The 18,739-nt window shown below is 44.5% G+C and overlaps 1 protein-coding gene across 16 annotated transcripts in view; it reads left to right on the top strand.

Annotated features, from left to right (window-relative positions):
* LOC100500787 (myocyte-specific enhancer factor 2C) overlaps positions 1-18,739 on the top strand; it is a 102,005-nt gene that overhangs the window by 40,172 nt on the left and 43,094 nt on the right. For all 16 annotated transcript variants that reach the window (XM_014172372.2, XM_014172371.2, XM_045706762.1 and 13 more), the window contains 2 exons: positions 3,985-4,178; positions 17,143-17,346. In XM_014172372.2, the coding sequence (XP_014027847.1) occupies positions 4,125-4,178; positions 17,143-17,346 (258 nt within the window). In that variant the 5' untranslated portion in view covers positions 3,985-4,124. The remainder of the gene's footprint in view (positions 1-3,984; positions 4,179-17,142; positions 17,347-18,739) is intronic.

Below are 18,739 nucleotides of genomic sequence, written 5' to 3' on the forward strand. Positions count from 1 at the left end.
ATGCTGGCCTGCCCGGGGGATTGATATGTTGTTGTTCTTGTTGTGTCTCTGGACTGTTGAGCACCACTGATAGGCTGGAGTGTTAGTCTGTCTGAAGACACTCTTTCATCTTTCTGACAGCACTTTACTGTTTTTAATGATTTATGCTGTGTAACCATAGAAAATTAACAAGAGTATCATAAAATACTAAACCAATGTGTAATTTTAGATGTTAGTCTCGTTAGTACTGTTGTTCCCTATGGTTGATTATACAGTCAGTGGTCTTGTTTCCAGTGTCGTTCGCAGTGGAACTGCAAACAATCATCACATGAGTATGGTTTTGTCACAAAGGTGAAGAAGAGCTGTTGACATGCTAATGGTCAATGTGCATCATAATCAGGAGATTATATATATTTATAAACAGCAAAAAAAGAAATGTCCTCTCACTTTCAACTGCGTTTATTTTCAACAAACTTAACATGTGTAAATATTTTTATGAACATAACAAGATTCAACAACTGAGACATAAACTGAACAAGTTCCACAGACATGTGACTAACAGAAATGTAATAATGTGTCCCTGAACAAAGGGGGGGTCAAAATCAAAAGTAAAAGTCAGTATCTGGTGTGGCCACCAGCTGCATTAAGTACTGCAGTGCATCTCCTCCACATGGACTGCCCCAGATTTGCCAGTTCTTGCTGTGAGATGTTACCCCATTCTTCCAGCAAGGCATCTGCAAGTTCCCAGACATTTCTGGGGGGAATGGCCCTAGCCCTCACCGTCCGATCCAACAGGTCCCAGACGTGCTCAATGGGATTGAGATCCGGGCTCTTCGCTGGCCATGGCAGAACACTGACATTCCTGTCTTGCAGGAAATCACGCTCAAAACGAACAGTATGGCTGGTGGCATTGTCATGCTGGAGGGTCATGTCAGGATGAGCTTGCAGGAAGGGTACCACATGAGGGAGGAGGATGTCTTCCCTGTAACACACAGCGTTGAGATTGCCTGCAATGACAAGAAGCTCAGTCCAATGATGCTGTGACACACCACCCCAGACCATGACGGACCCTCCACCTCCAGAAAAGATACCGATCCAGGTTACAGGCCTCGGTGTAAGTACAGGTGAGACAAAACCGTGACTCGTCAGTGAAGAGCACTTTTTGCAAGTCCTGTCTGGTCCAGTGACGGTGGGTTTGTGCCCATAGGTGACGTTGTTGCCGGTGATGTCTGGTGAGGACCTGCCTTACAACAGGCCTACAAGCCCTCAGTCCAGCCTCTCTCAGCCTATTGCGGACAGTCTGAGCACTGATGGATGGATTGTGCGTTCATGGTGTAACTGGGGCAGTTGTTGTTGCCATCCTGTACCTGTCCCGCAGGTGTGATGTTCAGATGTACCAATCCTGTGCAGGTGTTGCTACACGTGGTCTGCCACTGCAAGGATGATCAGCTGTCCGTCCTGTCTCCCTGTAGCACAGTCTTAGGCGTCTCACAGTACGGACATTGCCATTTCTTTCCCTGGCCACATCTGCAGTCCTCAAGACTCCTTGCAGCATGCCAAAGGCACGTTCACGCAGATGAGCAGGGACCCCGGGCATCTTTATTTTGGTGTTTTTCAAAGTCAGTAGAAAGGCCTCTTTAGTGGCCTAAGTTTTGTAAGCTATTAGTGTCATGCCTAAGTTCTGTAAGCTGTTAGTGTCTAAACGACCGTTCCACAGGTACATGTTCATGAATTGTTTATGGTTCATTGAACAAGCATGGGAAACAGTGTTTAAACCCTTTCCAATGAAGATTTGGATTTTTACGAATTATCTTTGAAAGACAGGGTCCTGAAAATAAATAAATGAGAGAGAGAGAGAGAGAGAGAGAGAGAGAGAGAGAGAGAGAGAGAGAGAGAGAGAGAGAGAGAGAGAGAGAGAGAGAGAGAGAGAGAGAGAGAGAGAGAGAGAGAGAGAGAGAGAGAGAGAGAGAGAGAGAGAGAGAGAGAGAGAGAGAGAGAGAGAGAGAGAGAGAGAGAGAGAGAGAGAGAGAGAGAGAGAGAGAGAGAGAGATTCTGATATTACGCAGAAGGATGTGAGCAGTGGCAGAAGGATGTGAGCCAGTAGTGAGTAAAGCCTAAATTAGATATGTAACCACATTGGACTTTTACAAGCTTGATTATAAACAAAGTGTCAAATAGCCACGCCGTTCTTGGACTCAATATGTGAAACCTGAGCTACTGTCAACCTGGAGACAATTCGGAGATGTCAGGCTACATCTAATTGGCTTGATTACACTTGGCTCCATCTCCCAGGAGAGACTGAAGATATAAGAGAGCCAACTAGTGGCATGCAGGAGTACAGGTGTTTTGAACCTGTGCTCTTCAATACTGAGAATAATTCTCACTTGTATTCCTAAAGCAAGATCACATGGGGTTATAACTGACAAGACATGTGTCTACCAGGCACGTCTATTACCAATGCCTTCCGCTCAAGAAGTGTAGGGGTCGAATGTACAGCAGTATGTAGTTGTTCACCATGGGGGTTGGGGTGCTTTCTCCTGCATCATGTCACTCAATAAACACATAGATTCAGGTTAGAGGAAGATGAAACAAGGAAGGAAAGATGGGGGAGTGAAGTGTGTGTGTGTGTGTGTGTGTGTGTGTGTGTGTGTGTGTGTGTGTGTGTGTGTGTGTGTGTGTGTGTGTGTGTGTGTGTGTGTGTGTGTGTGTGTGTGTGTGTGTGTGTGTGTGTGTGTGTGTGTGTGTGTCTATGCATGCCTGTGCGTGTGTGTGTGTGAGAGAGAGAGAGATTGACATGTCTTTTGGTGAAGCAGTGTCATCTTCCACATCAATGTCTGCGGCTCGCGCTGCCAGGTGCCGGAAATCTGGTTCAGAAAGGAGAGAAAAGAGAGAATGGGAAGGGGGAGAAAAAAGCAGGCTAGATGGTTTTTAATGCGACGGCGCTGACAGCTCCCCTGCATTGCACTGAGCTTAAATAATGGGATGCTCATTTGCATAACGAGGAACGTTATCACCTCTACTGTCAAAATAAAACACAACAGTTCTTCTGCTCCTCCCTGAGATAGATTGGGTTGGCCTACTTTAGCACTCTGGAGAGAAGTACCAGAGATCTGGCTTACTCAAGCTCACACACACATGCACACACTCTTTGGAAGTCAGCTATTTCACTCACACACACTATCGGTCCAGCTCAGCCCACACACACACGTGCATGCATGTGCACACACACTCAACCACAAACACAGACAGACAGACAGACAGACAGACAGACAGACAGACAGACAGACAGACAGACAGACAGACAGACAGACAGACAGACAGACAGACAGACAGACAGACAGACAGACAGACAGACAGACAGACAGACAGACAGACAGACAGACAGATTGTGTCCAGCTGGTTTAAGTCCTGGTTTAAATGTTCAAGACCGAATTTGTCGGGAATCAGCTCTATTGCCGTAATTTTAAAAGTCAAATCTATAGTGTTTCTGAACAAGGCAAGGCTAGGTTTCACATCTGCATCCAAGCCAGTCTCCATGTCGGCCATTTTAGAACTGTGTTGGAGGTAGACTAGATTAGTTTTACCTTGACATCGTTCTGTAAACAAACTGCTGTTTTTCAGGAGAAAGAAAGTGTATTTCTTAGTCTAGAGGTAACGTTACACTGTGGGTGATTAGAGCATTTAAGTTAGCGGCACTTCCAAAACTGTCAAACTCTCTGTGAATGAGACGAGATCCAGACAGCGCTGTCTCTGCTCATAGTTGGCACGGTAACGCAACAAACCTGATTTGCATGATATCGACAGTAAAAAACACAGCGCTCCTTTCACAACATGTTGACAGATTAGTTGTATTTCTTCCCCCTCCCTTGTGGCAGCGATGATGTGACTTTTCTCCCACCCATACCCCCCCACCCCCTCGTTTTTTTTGTGCCATATTTCATGTCACTTAATGCTTATCCTCTATCCTTCTGTCTCTCTCTCTCTCTCTTTCTTTCTCTATTGCAGGTACGGATGCTGGAATCTTTGAATTGATCGGAGCAAGTCAAGAGAAGAGAGAGAAGAGAGAGAAGAGAAAGCGTTTTGAGGAGAGGCAGAAGAAAGCATAAAGTTCTTTAGGGAGAGGAGAGAAGAAGAAGACGGGGACAATGGGGAGGAAAAAGATTCAGATCACGCGGATTATGGATGAACGCAACAGACAGGTAAGCCCCATGAAGAAGGATGGATGGATGATGGGGGGGGTGGAAATACCTTACTGTGGGCCTGGGAGAGAGCACGGTAGGTGTGCTGACTTAAGTCTTCAGGGAGTCTGGATGTGACGGTGTCGTGGTGGCGGCAGGAGGGTGTAGGTGGGATAGGAGGGTGATTGTTCTGGGTACCCTGGGGGTTTACATGGAGGTAGTAGTACGTCTTGTTTTTCTTAAATGTAACATACACTGGTGGCACCCTATCACACCCTCTCACACCATGCCACCCACTTTAGCTCATGGCAGTGGAATATTACTATGCACGGGGGTGGAGAAGGGAGGGGAAGGGTGGGAGAAAACACAAACAAACAACCAAACAGAGATGGAGGTTTCATGCACGCACCACACACCGCAGAGAGCGCCCTGGGATGGGTGGAGCTAAGAGAGCTCTGAGAGAGCGCTGAGAGGCCGACATGCTCCTTCTGTCTCAGGGCTGGTTGTGCCTTCTGTATCTTTCCTCTCAAGGTACCTTTAAAACAAGGCTCATATTCAAATGTATTGAAAACACGTAGCCAGCATAAGTAAGTAGAAAAACCCTATACAATTATTTTTCAATTATTTGAATCAATGTTTATATTTCAAAAGAAGAGGCACATTTATTTGATGAACCCTTGTATAGGCAAAGGATTTACCATAAATATCATGTTCAACCAGCTGGCTTTATTTGTGGCCATGTCTTCAATGATAAATTACAACAAAACATCAGCCACACAACCCAGGAAATGGATGGAGACAGACTTGCCTCTCTCTCTGCCCTGCAGGCCCACAATCCATTACTTCCTGTGGCACCAGTGACCACCGCCACTCTGTCAGCTCCCTGTCAGGCCAATTGGATCCATACCCTGCTAATAAGCCCCCCTCCAATCACAGGTCACACACACTCCCTTCCTCCTCAGTCCCCACCAATCTGTGAATCATTATCCCAGCATACTGTCATGACATTCACTGGTTATTACATCTATCACATTAGAGTGGTTCAGACTCTCTTAGATCCTTCTACTTGTCATGTCTTTATTCTGTATTGGCTGACATCTAGCAGAGTACTTCACTGTCCCTTCTAGCCTCTGACAGTATGACATCTCAACATAAACACTGTCATTGGGCTCTCTTCACCCTGCTGTTGTGACTTGACATAAAACGGTGCTAGAAATCGATTGGACTCCACTGAAGTGGCTGTTGCAGCTGGGTGGTCTGAGAACTCCTTGGTGAGAAGTAGACAGAAGAAATAAGTGAAAGAGGAGGAGGGGAGTGGAGCATGAAGTCCGTTATGTCCTACTTGACTCTCTGGGAGCTCTACAGTTGTTCCCAGATATCAGGTTTTTGGAGTCAGGGTAGGGGAGGGAGTGTGGGAGAGGTCAGGGAGTTTCAGAGGGGAAGGCTACCACATTGCACCAGCACCCACACCTCCTGTCTGCTTTTATCTTAGCCTCCTCTCCCTCCCTACCCGTCACACCGCAGACCGGGCTCACCGGTCGCACCAGAGGCACTCCGGCTCCCAAGGATGAGGAGGGAAGAGAGGGAGACAGGAAGGACACCTGAGGGGAATCAATACCACAGATATCCGGGGTTCGTTTACAGAGAGCGAGGGAAGGAGGGAGGGCGGGAGAGAGAGGAAAGGAGGGGGAGAGAGGGAAGGGAGGGAGGGAGGGAGGGAGGGAGGGAGGGAGGGAGGGAGGGAGGGAGGGAGGGAGGGAGGGAGGGAGGAGGGAGGGAGGAGAGGAGAGGAGAGGAGAGGAGAGGATGAAGAAAGAGGAGATGAGGGAGAGAGAGGGAAGGAGAGAGAGAGGAGGGAGGGAGGGAGGGAGAGAGAGGAGAGGAGGGAGAGAGAGGAGAGGAGGGGGAAGAGAAAGGGAGCAAGTGATTTTAAGTTTATACCTGAGATCTCTTGTAATCAATTTTACACCAGCAATATTCCTTGCCTTTTTACACGTTGTTTTGAATTCATACTGATACAAGATTCTTAAATAAACTTCTTAAACATCTTTTGAATGAACTCTTGCTTTTTGCTTTTTGTTGTACATGGCAATGGAGGTAAAGCAACATCAGTTCTCATGTATGAGCCAAGCAAGACGTGCACGAAGGAGGTTGGTGGCTCCTTAATTGGGGAGAACGGGCTTGTGGTAATGGCTGGAAAGGATTAGGTGGAATGGTATCAAATACATCAAACACATGGTTTCCATTGATTCCATTCCATTAGCTCTATTCCGGCCATTATTATGAGTCGTCCTCCCCTCAGCAGCCTCCACTGATGTACACGAAGGAAACCATCACAAGGAAGAAGGAGACCTTTGGCACACAGAAACAAAGAAGATTTTTTGTTTTTATTTTGTCTAAATGGCAGCCTGAACTTTGCATATTTTCACTTCTCCTTTGAGGAAACCTCCTCGTGCTACAGCCAAATAAACATCAGAGGGGTTACCTTTAGCCTCCACATTCTTTGCATGCTTCACAAGCTTCCATCCTGCCCTGAACCAAACTCAAAACTTCAAATCTACTTACAGTTCTCTGATATACAATCAATCCATATACATGAAGGAATAGATCAAACTACACTTGAATTAGTAGATTGGCAATCAGGCTGGTGTGGCTGTCGAAGTTTGACCTCTTATGTCATACTTCCTATATTTGCTATGTCAGCCCTATGTAGATATTACGAAAGCCTTTAACTTCTCATCCCTATTGATGTCCACTTCCCTGTTCTCCCTGCCCTCTGTTGAGTGGCAACGTTCTGTTAAAGCTCTCTGCAGCCACCCTGCCACCCACGGGCTCCGCTGCCCACCACAGTGCCATCATCGTGGGCACGGGGCCTCCGTCTCTCTGTGCGGCCACTTTGGCCTGCCACCCCCAGACCCTGAAACACTTCCCCAGAGCAGGGGCACCATGGTCAGGCCTCCCTGGCATTGACTGTCTGCCCAGAGCTCCGGACAGAGGGCAGCAGTGTGTGAGCCCTGGCTCCCGGCCCCCCACCACTCAGACCCTCTCCCAGCCCCGGGCACATGAAAGGGCCCCCTGTGCCATAAATGCACAGGCCGTAGACAGAGAGCAGACACACACACTCACACAAACACACACACACTTACACAGACATACACACACACAGATATCTATTGCAGGCATACATGCTCAAACATATTATACACTCAGACACATACTTAGAAACACACATACATTTCTATTTAACACACATATATATTTAATTAGACTGAGGTAAACACTTCCATCTCTCGTCTTGACGTTAACATCCAGGGTCGGCCATCATGGAGTCCAGCTAATTGAGGCTAATTGAGGGTAATGCATATTGACACGTCTGTCCAGCCAGTTCAGCCGTGTGTGTGTGTGTGTGTGTGTGTGTGTGTGTGTGTGTGTGTGTGTGTGTGTGTGTGTGTGTGTGTGTGTGTGTGTGTGTGTGTGTGTGTGTGTGTGTGTGTGTGTGTGTGTGTGTGTGTGTGTGTGACAGTGGGGGTGGTGGGTTGTAAAGGGGAAGAGCCCCTGTGGAGGGGTCAGAGGTTCAACATGGATGAAGTCATCAGTCACAGGAAGTAGAAACGTGCCCCCTCCCCATTTCTCTCCCCAGTCAGGACTCAAAAACAAAACAATATATGTTTATCTTCAGCACATGAGCTTATTTCTTTCTTATCAAGGAAACAATCCACACCACCGCAGAATGAAGAAACATGGTTCTTTCACTTACAACAATTCCGGCGTGTCTCCAATCAACAGCGGTGGGGTGAGAAAGCTTGTGAGGGAAATTAACGGCAGGAAAATAATGAGGCCCGCAGGGTATCTCTTCACCCCTGCACTTCTCCTCTCTTCCCCCATTTCCCACCTTTTCTCTTGTCCTTGATCGTTACCTCTGTGAGCCAAGCTCCTCTGTGTCAGTCTGCTCAACCCTGAGAGACCTCACCTAGAGAGCGCCTGCAAAAACACCTCACCTTTCCTCCACTTTATGCCCTCTTTTGTCTTCTCATCTTCTTTAACCGCCTCTTTTCTTCTTCTCTTGTACTGCTACTCTCCTCTTTGTCCTCTTTTCTTCTTCTCTTGTACTGCTACTCTCCTCTTTGTCCTCTTTTCTTCTTCTCTTGTACTGCTACTCTCCTCTTTGTCCTCTTTTCGTGCATTTTGATTCCTATGAAAGTGGCAGGAAAAAATATCATTTTTGGTGTCTCTTTTACCTTCTTTATCTTTCAACTGGAGCTCTGTGCAACAAGACATTTTCATCCTCACAAATGAATGAAAATAAAAAGTTATTTTGGTCAATCTCGCCACTGACTCGGCTCTCGCAAAGTTAACACACACATTTTTGCAGCAGGCACTGGATATATCACTTTCCACTTGTGGTTTTACAGTCTAAACAGGAACATACAGAGCACGACCATACTCAGGCAGGAGTGCTTTTCTCAGAAATCACTACCTCCGGGAAAAGAAAATCCAATGAAATCACTGCATTAACCATTTTTCATATTGTAATGCAGGATTATTTCTCAGACGTTACTAGTTGATAGATTTTAATTGATTAACTTGAATTTCAATATAATCTCTTGTACAGGAGCTTAGTTTTTTATGTACTCTGAAAGTCTAGGACAGGCTATTAGGAGTGGGTGGGTGCTGGGTGGTGGTGGGGAGCAGAGTACGCATATATTAGAGATGTGAGCTCAAACAAAGCTCCTGTTGTCATCATTCATCTCCAGCAGCCTGTTTGGCTCTGAGGAGAGTTCAGGCCCAAGTCTTGGGCTCCTCTCCTTATTCCTTTAGTGTGGGGAGCCTTCTGACAATAGGACAAGTGTTTGTGTGTGGAGGGCAATGGTATTGAGTGTTGACTTGTATGCGTGTGTGCATGCACTTATGTTGAGTGTGTAAATATGCCATGTCTTAATTTGATCATCCTGTTGCAGGAATTGTTTACAGTGAATCCTATGTGAAAGCAGTATTGTAGTGTATTCAAGATTTAAAAAGGCTTCTAAAGTTTGTAATTTCCAATTTAACAATTCACACTTGATTTGCCCTAACAAAAAATTTATCAACCCCTACAAAAGAATGGCCATAAATTATAATCCACATAACAGTTCACATTTCCTGTTGCTGATGGATTATTTTTCTGCTGTGTGAACCTGGCTCTTATTAAGATACGGCATCTGTATGACGTGTGTGATGATCTTTGCATGAGTCTTAACATATTGTGTGTATATTTGCTTGGTTAAATGACCGCTCTCGGTCCCTGTCTCTCTCCTCCTCCTCCTCCTCCCCCCAGGAGGTGGGAAGCAGAAGCGAGGCCCATTGTGAAGGGGAAGCCACCAGACTCTTCCTGTTATGAGAGGAAATGCATACAAATGTGCTTCCTGTGGTCCCCCCTCCCTCCCACCCCCTTCACCCTAAGCCGCTCACTGACTTTTTTTCTTCTCCTCTTTTTCCCTCCTCTCTTTTCTCCTTTCTTGACTGTGGCCATAGTACGTCAGTTCAGTCCTTCGGAGCTCCTCGTGGTAAACATGTTTGTCCTCTTGGTTGACGCTGTCCGTCTTGAGGCGGAAAGAGAGGGAGGGAGGGAGGGAGGGAGGGAGGGAGGGAGGGAGGGAGGGAGGGAGGGAGGGAGTGTATATACAGTACACTATGTGAGGAGGCAGGACGTTCAGCCTCTGACCAGATGACATGCTCTCACTTAAAACACCAGACCGTGAGGCCTCTGGTCGTCCTATACTCTCATCCTAAGACAATGCACCATTAGGTGCAACTATAGATTTCACACTCTGGGGCCCCTGAGATTTCTGCAGTAAAAAAACACTCATTCACAGTTTGTTTGACACTTAAGGGTTTACACTGTTTTACCCAGCAAACCTCCTGCCCTGATAGCGGCAAAGGTGCTACAACAATGTTCTGTGATTATCACGTTAATGTAGCTAACAGCGCCCACCCATCAGTGGAAAGAGAGGGTTTTAGAGAGAGGTTAAACCACATTGAAAGTGGTGGTGGAATGGAGACCAATGGGATAGATCGGAGATAGAGTTAGGCCTCCAATGGGCATTCCATTCAAAGTATACTGACTGCATTGGGTTACAAAGTGGAAGTGGGGAGTGGGGGCCAGGACATTGGTTAGAGGGCCCGTAACAGTGTTGCAGTATTTAAGAACAGTCTTGAGACCACATATCAATTGGGTTGTTCTTGACTCTGTGTCGGATACATTTGCACTCAGTCTTGACTTGGTCTTGGACAGTGAGGCCTCGTAATTTCTTCCCGAGACCAGCCAAGAGCAGCGGAGTAAAAAACTCTGAATTATCAGCAGGTGTCATTTGGTTAGCTAGCAAGAACTTGAATGACTGTTATACAGTTAGCATGTCTCTTGCATTGACATATTCACTCTGGCTATCTACTCCAATTTCAGAGCACTCTCGTCTGAGTCTGCCAGAGCGCAGAACAACTGATGAATTTACGAATGTGCAACGTCTGCTGAATATGACTGGTGTCAGTAAACATAGGCAAAAAAAAAGTAAACACCCTAAACAGCTCTGCTAGGGCGAGTAAAATGGTCAGTGAGGTGTTCTCTCATTTGTGTCTGGAAGTAGCTAGCTAGCAAGCTAGACAACTTTAGTCAGTTAGCTTGGGTGCTTGGTTGAGAAGCTACAGACGGACGAGGAGGCTACAATTCCACATTGTTTATCAGTACAATTTTGACAGCCAAATAGCTGAAAAAGTTTGAGAGGTTTTAACTAATGTTCCTTTGTGAGATTTTAGCTCATCTTGCTCTGGCTAGCATTAGTTGTTGATCTTGTTGTTGTAGATATGCAAAACTGAGGGAGAGAACGCCTACCTTTTCATAGTTGTTTGATCAATAGGAGGTCCAAAATGTAAGTGGACTCCTGTGGTGTTTACATATTTGCAGACATCCATTCAGGTGTATTTTGCGGCTTTTGGAAAATTCATTCTAATGATCTAAAGTCGCGCTGTTGCAACTGCCTGTAAACACACAGTCCAGTTCAAAATGAATGATGGCAGGTCCCTATGGCAAATGGCTTGTTTGTATAAAGTTCTACTGTAGCTCTGATTGGCTATAGCACACTGGTCTGTGTAGACTCTGGTCCTGGACAAGACAGATGTTTTTATTCGGTTTAATTTACTGCAGTGTCTATTAATTGTCCAAACGCAACGCCCGCTTTCCCACTATATGCTATAGAATTTACACCAATGCCTTAGTATACATACAGTTGAAGTCGGAAGTTTACATACACTTAGGTTGGAGTCATTAAAACTCGTTTTTCAACCACTCCACAAATTTCTTGTTAACAAACTATAGTTTTAGCAAGTCGGTTAGGACATCTACTTTGTGCATGACACAAGTAATTTTTCCAACAATTGTTTACAGGCATATTATTTCACTTATAATTCACTGTATCACAATTCCAGTGGGTCAGAAGTTTACTGTGCCTTTAAACAGCTTGCAAAATTCCAGAAAATGATGTCATGGCTTTAGAAGCTTCTGATAGGCTCATTGACATCATTTCAGTCAATTGGAGGTTTACCTGTGGATGTATTTCAAGACCTACCTTCAAACTCAGTGCCTCTTTGCTTGACATCATGGGAAAATCAAAAGAAATCAGCAAAGACCTCAGAAAAAAAATTGTAGACCTCCAAAATTCTGGTTCATCCTTGGGAGCAATTTTCAAACGCCTGAAGGTACCACGTTCATCTGTACTGTACAAACAATGGTACGCAAGTATAAACACCATGGGACCACACAGACGTCATACCACTCAGGAAGGAGACACATTCTGTCTCCTAGAGACGAGCTTACTTTGGTGCGAAAAGTGCAAATCAATTCCAGAACAACAGCAAAGGACCTTGTGAAGATGCTGGAGGAAACAGGTACAAAAGTATCTATATCCACAGTAAAACGAGTCCTATATTGACATAACCTGAAAGGGCGCTCAGCAAGGAAGAAGTCACTGCTCCAAAACCGCCTTAAAAAAGACAGACTACGGTTTGCAACTGCACACGGGGACAAAGATTGTACTTTGTGGAGAAATGTCCTCTGGTCTGATGAAACAAAAATAGAACTGTTTGGTCACAATGACCATCGGTATGTTTGGAGGAAAAAGGCGGAGGCTTGCAAGCCGAAGAACACCATCCAAACCGTGAAGCACAGGGGTGGCAGCATCATGTTGTGGGGGTGCTTTGCTGCAGGAGGGACTGGTGCACTTCACAAAAAAGATGGCATCATGAAGCAGGAAAAGTATGTGGCTATATTGAAGCAACATCTCAAGACATCAGTCAGGAAGTTAAAGCTTGGTTCCAAATGGGTTTTTCAAGTGGACAATGACCCCAAGCATACTTCCAAAGTTGTGGCAAAATGGCTTAAGGACAACAAAGTCAAGGTATTGGAGTGGCCATCACGAAGCCTTGACCTCAATCCTATAGAAAATTTGTGGGCAGAACTGAAAAAGCGTGTGCAAGCAAGGAGGCCTACAATCCTGACTCAGTTACACCAGCTCTGTCAGGAGGAATGGGCCAAAATTCAACCAACTTTTTGTGGGAAGCTTGTGGAAGGCTACACGATATGTTTGACCCAAGTTAAACAATTTAAAGGCAATGCTACCAAATACTAATTGAGGGTATGTAAACTTCTGACCCACTGGGAATATGATGAAAGAAATCAAATCTGAAATAAATCATTCTCTCTACTATTATTCTGACATTTCACATTCTTAAAATAAAGTGGTGATCCTAACTGACCGAAAAAAAAGGGAATTTTTACTAGGATTAAAGTCAGGACTAGTGAAAAACTGAGTTTAAATGCATTTGACTAAGGTGTATGTAAACTTCCGACTTCAACTGTAATTCCCAAACATTATAAGAATTTTAAAAAACCGTGAACATATCTAAGTGGTCGCTTGTCAGATTTTATTTTTGTATCCTATTCTAAAACGCTGTCAGCTCCACTTTAAATGCAAAAATGTTTCACAAACAGAAGTTATTTTCAAAGAGATTGCTAACACCAAGCGCACTGCAATAAAAAACACATATGCACTCAACAGATGATGATCATTTGAAACTTATCTTCTTGTTGAAAGTTATTCTTGAAAAGGGAGAAGATAACAAATTAGCAACAACATCCTCTTCGATAACACCTGCTGCAGCCGCTGAAAATTTGCCCACAACAAAATCTAGCTAGCTAGACCGTGGGAAAACTACTGCTCGCTATTGCGCAGTGACCTGTTGGCCTTCAAGAAGGCAGAACTTTCCATATGTACTTGTAAATATGGTCCCACTTATTAAGTCAAAATGTGCTTGGTTGATTCCCGTCACTCCAAAATGGTGCTCTCATACAGTTGAATGGCCAATGCCTTTATATAGCTTCTGTTGGCCTAGCCAATGGCTGACTTAGCTAGCTAGATGTATCTCCCCAGAGACCAGAAGAAAAAAATCCTGATTGGATCTTTTTTCTCTTCAGTGTTAACCCTTTCCTTTTCAGCAAAACCTGAAGAGATTCAATCAGAACATCATTGAAAATAATAATATAATTATCAGTTTTACTATATATTATTAAAATTATTATTTTAAAAATCTTTATCCCTTCTCTGAAGGCATAGAAGACCCATGGTTCCCCTCTGTGTTTGGGTTAGTAATAATTTGTAGAGTGGATCTATTTTCCCCCAGCATGTATTTTTTCACTATTCTGAATGTCTAAAACATCCATATGTTGTTCTAAAATATGAACACAGAATTTGACAAAATGATTTGACAAAATTACAATCATGGTCTTGAATTGGAATCGCATTTTTCTGGTCTTGGTGTTGACCCTTGTCCACCTCCCGGTTTAGGTCTTGACTCAGTCTTGCCCACCCCCCTCCAGTCTTGGTCTTGATTTGGACTCGATTTTCTCCGCCTTGGTCTTGAATCAGTCTTGCTTTAGGTGGTCTCGAACACAACACTGGCCCATAGCGACAGGAGGTAGCTGCGGTGAGTGATGACATCACCAGCACAAGGGTCGTGTCCGACCCATGTGGGCACATGACATCATCAAGTGAGGTCACAGTGTAGCGTTTTGCCAAGCAGTCCACTCAGAGAACTATCTAGAGTTACAGTACCTGCTTCATTTTGTACATATGGATTACTTTAAAAAAATGTGATCCATATGTATGTGTGTGGGGGATTTTTCAGGTATAGGTGTTAAGAGTATGGAATGGCGGTGTATAGGATTTTTATGTAGGTGTTATTTGTAAATGCTTTTTTGTTGTTGCAGATTCTATAAATAATATGGGCCTCACCTTTGAGATACATTAGCTCTGCCCCTGGTAGTGGCATGTGTGCTACCTGCCACCTTTTATAATATTGATGTCAGTTTAAAGTGAGTGGGTGATGCCAGCTCTGGGCCTGCATGTTACATTAGGTCCACTACTGGTCTACTACTACAATGTATCTTACCCTAAAGCCTCTGGCACCAGAATTTCAATTTCCTCTAAGTTTCTTCAACTTCCTGTAAGTTTCTTCAACTTCCTGTAAGTTCCTTCAACTTCCTTGTAAGTTCCTTCAACTTCCTGCCACCTGAGGAAGACACCACTTAGAACCTGTTCCAGACTAAACTCACATGACCTTCTAGTGGTGTCTTGTTGAGTTTGTCATGTAGCCAGCAGCCAGCAGCCAGCAGCCAGCAGGCCTAGTTAGGCCTTGATGTTTGTATTTCTGTCCCAGTGCATTATAGTTTCCTGTGGGCTTGTTATGACAATTAATCATCCAGTCTCTACCTGCCTTTGGTCCTTTGCCTCTGAACGAGGTTCATTTTTTAGCATTTCGGTATGATTGTAAATGTCACCATGGTATTTAAAGCCCAGGGAGTCTTTCAGTGGTAAATCACTCAAGTATTAGTGAATTCTAGAGCCTTTTTCATGCATAATGGTACGGGGAGTTCAAAGCGTCGCCTGTCTCTGGTTTCACCTCTGTTGTCTTTAAGCCCTGGTGGCCATTCGATATGGAGCTCATTGTGGCATGTGACATCATTCACTAACTGGGAGGGAATGCTGGGACAGGGTCGGTAGTTCATCTGAGGTTGGCCTATACAGGGTGACGCTTCTCAACTCATCGTAGAGGGGAGGACAATGAGGGGAGGATGATAGATATTGTTTGATATTATTACATTTCTGTGGCGCGTCCTGTCCGATTTCATTTCAGGAAAGGAAAGGCAAAACTCTATAGATATCTATCCTTCTTCTCCTCTTTCAATCCTCTGAGCTTTTCAGCTGCTGAAGACCTCAATGATACGGTGAAGGACATCAGAAAGATCTGCATTGATACATTCCTTCACTGATAGGTTGATGTGGTCCATCCATATACAGATGTAGGTTCTTCATTCGATCAAACTTTTATTGGTGAGAATTTTCCTGCACCCAGGAAATGCAAACTTGTTGAGTATTTGAGTTTTAAATTTCCAATTTGACATTTCAGACTTGATTTGCCCTCATGAAAAATGTATCAACGTCTACAAAAATGGCCATTCATTTTAATTCACTTAATAATTCACATTTCCTGCAGGATTATTTTCCTGCTGTAGCAAACTGGCTCAAATTATGATCCTACATCTGTATGCCTAAGCAAAGGTTTTAACTCTAGAACTGTCATTCTGTTAGACCTGAACAGTTGGCTGTACTCATAATCTTGTCCGAGACATTCATATTCATCAGTATGTGTGTAAATGGTGTGTTATTGGGGAGGTAAGGTGTCAGGAGTGAATAGAAGACACAAACGCCCCGCCTCTCGCTCTCTATCTCTGTCTCTCGATCAACCCTCATCAGGTTCCAGCTCCAGTCACAGAGAAAGGAGAGAGAAGGGGGGATAGAGAGACAAAAAGAGAGACAGCAGAGAGCTTATGAAGCCAGACATCTAGTGGGTTTCACCTTTGGCGTGTAGCTTTGAAATTACTGCACTGGTGTGGGTGACAATTTTCCTCCCACCACTGAAGGCCAAGTAACAGAGACATGAATGACACAACTCACATGGTGCTATTTAGAAACCTAAAGGTACCTTTATATGTGTGTTTAAAAATGATGTGCTGAGGTAGTGGGCCTCAAACACATACACACACACACACGACCGCACATACACGTACACGCTGGAACACACACACACACACACACACACACACACACACACACACGTGAAGACTGTGTGGTTTCTGTGGTGCAACATTTCTATCTACCTTGTGCTTCAAGAAGTAGCTATGTGAAACAAAAGTCAGCGAGCAAACCCCTGTGTTATTTTTGCAACTACAATGTTGCTTCTATAATAGACTGTTAGCAGTCTTTGTGTGTGTGTGTGTGTGTGTGTGTGTGTGTGTGTGTGTGTGTGTGTGTGTGTGTGTGTGTGTGTGTGTGTGTGTGTGTGTGTGTGTGTGTGTGTGTGTGTGTGTGTGTGGTGTGATGAGATGAACTGATCTGTGTCATTGCTATCTCTTCAAGACAGATCGCATTTCTTATCAGCCTCTTTTTTCTTCTCACCAGAGTATATGGACAGTTACAGTAACCTTTCACCTTTCAGTGGAGAACAGGTTGGAGTGGAGAACAGCCCTGACTTTGAGAAATTCTTTCATGCAGCCTTCAGTTTCATGATTTATGAGTGGAAAAGCTCTGATTGCGCCAGATTTCTCTTTTCTTCATACATTATGAAGGAAAACAAAAAAGTAAAGTATGGAGTTTGATTTTATTTTCATAATAAAATGAGGATCGTGTGTTGGAAAATCCAGGTTGATGTTGACACAGGGGTTTGGTCCGGTCAGGTGTACTGTAGAGGAACTGAAACCCCCCATTCCAGCCCCCAACAAGGAAAACACAGCACACATACCAGTGATGAAAATCTGCTTCTAAATTCATCCTCTGATGCTCACCCTCTCTCTAACCTCTCTCTTCCCCCCTCTCTCCTTTCTCCTCCTCTCTTTCTGTAGGTGACGTTTACGAAGAGGAAGTTTGGCCTGATGAAGAAGGCATATGAGCTGAGCGTGCTGTGTGACTGTGAGATCGCTCTCATCATCTTCAACAGCACCAATAAGCTGTTCCAATATGCCAGCACCGACATGGACAAGGTGCTGCTCAAGTACACCGAGTACAACGAGCCCCACGAGAGCAGGACCAACTCTGACATTGTGGAAGTGAGTCCCCAGGCACCACACACACACACACACTTAATGACCATTGGGTTCATATTGACTACCAAAGCTTCATTTATCCACCCAAAGTCATTCTCATTTGATATCTGTGTAGACTATCTCTTAGGCTCTCTCTTACGAGGTTAAAGAGACAGGCCCCTACAGGCCCTTACAGTCCTTGCTGTCTGTAAGACCCCACTTAGCCCTTAGTTAGAGACCCCTAATTAAAGTCCCCTAGTTAGAGACCTCTAGTTAGAGACCCTAGTTAGTGTCCCCTTGGCATTGTGGTGACTCACGCTACAGGGGTCATGTTGCCATTGGTTGCCATGGTGTGGGGACACCCAGCTCAGTGGGACACTAAACGGCTGTGTCAGGTGAGTTGCTCCCACCAGGCCAGAGGGACAGGCCAACATCATGAAGGATCCTTAAGCTCCAACGTGACCCTGGTTACACAACGGTCACCATGACGATCTGTCTAACCCTGGTGGGCCACACACACACACGCACACACACACACACACACACACACACACACACACACACACACACACACACACACACACACACACACACACACACACACACACACACACAGTGACTTAATGTTACACATAGATGCCCTCTTAAACCTACACAACCACCTGAACACACAAACACACCCACACACACACACCCACACATACACACACACAAAGGTGCCCTTGACAACACAACATGTGAGAGGGGCCCTTGACAACACAGAAGCAAGCATAGGATCACCAGCTATTAGAGTAACATAAAAATAGGAGAAGAGGGTCATACACAATAACAAAACAAATATGCCATCATGTCAAGTAACATTTTTTGTGATGTTTCCTGAACACTCAAAAGCAATAAAACAACACATAGTATATAATGCATGCTCCATTGTTGATGCTGCATACAGGCCATAGACGGGCCATATCAAGTGGTCAACTAAAACCTATACCCTGTTTAGAGTAGCTTATCAAAGTAGAAGTAGCATTAACGATTAAAACACAGACTATATACATTAGCATAGAATGCATTTAAGGAGGCAAGTATATGATGTTGATAGCCTTAGATATGCTCTGCTTACTACTTCAGAACTGCTCTTACTTTGCAAATGCAACCCTACCAGATGCATTAGATTGTGGTGGTCACATGCATTGGTTATATGCATTACAATGTATTAATTACAGTGAAATTGTGTATTTCAAAATAGTGGAATGTATTGTAATGACATTTATAATATAGTATTTATATATAGCACAGGAGGTTGGTGACACCTTAGTTGGGGAGAACAGGTTTGTGGTAAAGACTGGAGCAGAATCAGTGGAATGGTATCAAATACATCAAACACATGGTTTCCAGGTCTTTGATGCCATTCCATTAGCTC

Source organism: Salmo salar, chromosome ssa24 (genome assembly GCF_905237065.1).
Source record: "Salmo salar chromosome ssa24, Ssal_v3.1, whole genome shotgun sequence".
Taxonomy (NCBI): Eukaryota; Metazoa; Chordata; class Actinopteri; order Salmoniformes; family Salmonidae; genus Salmo; species Salmo salar.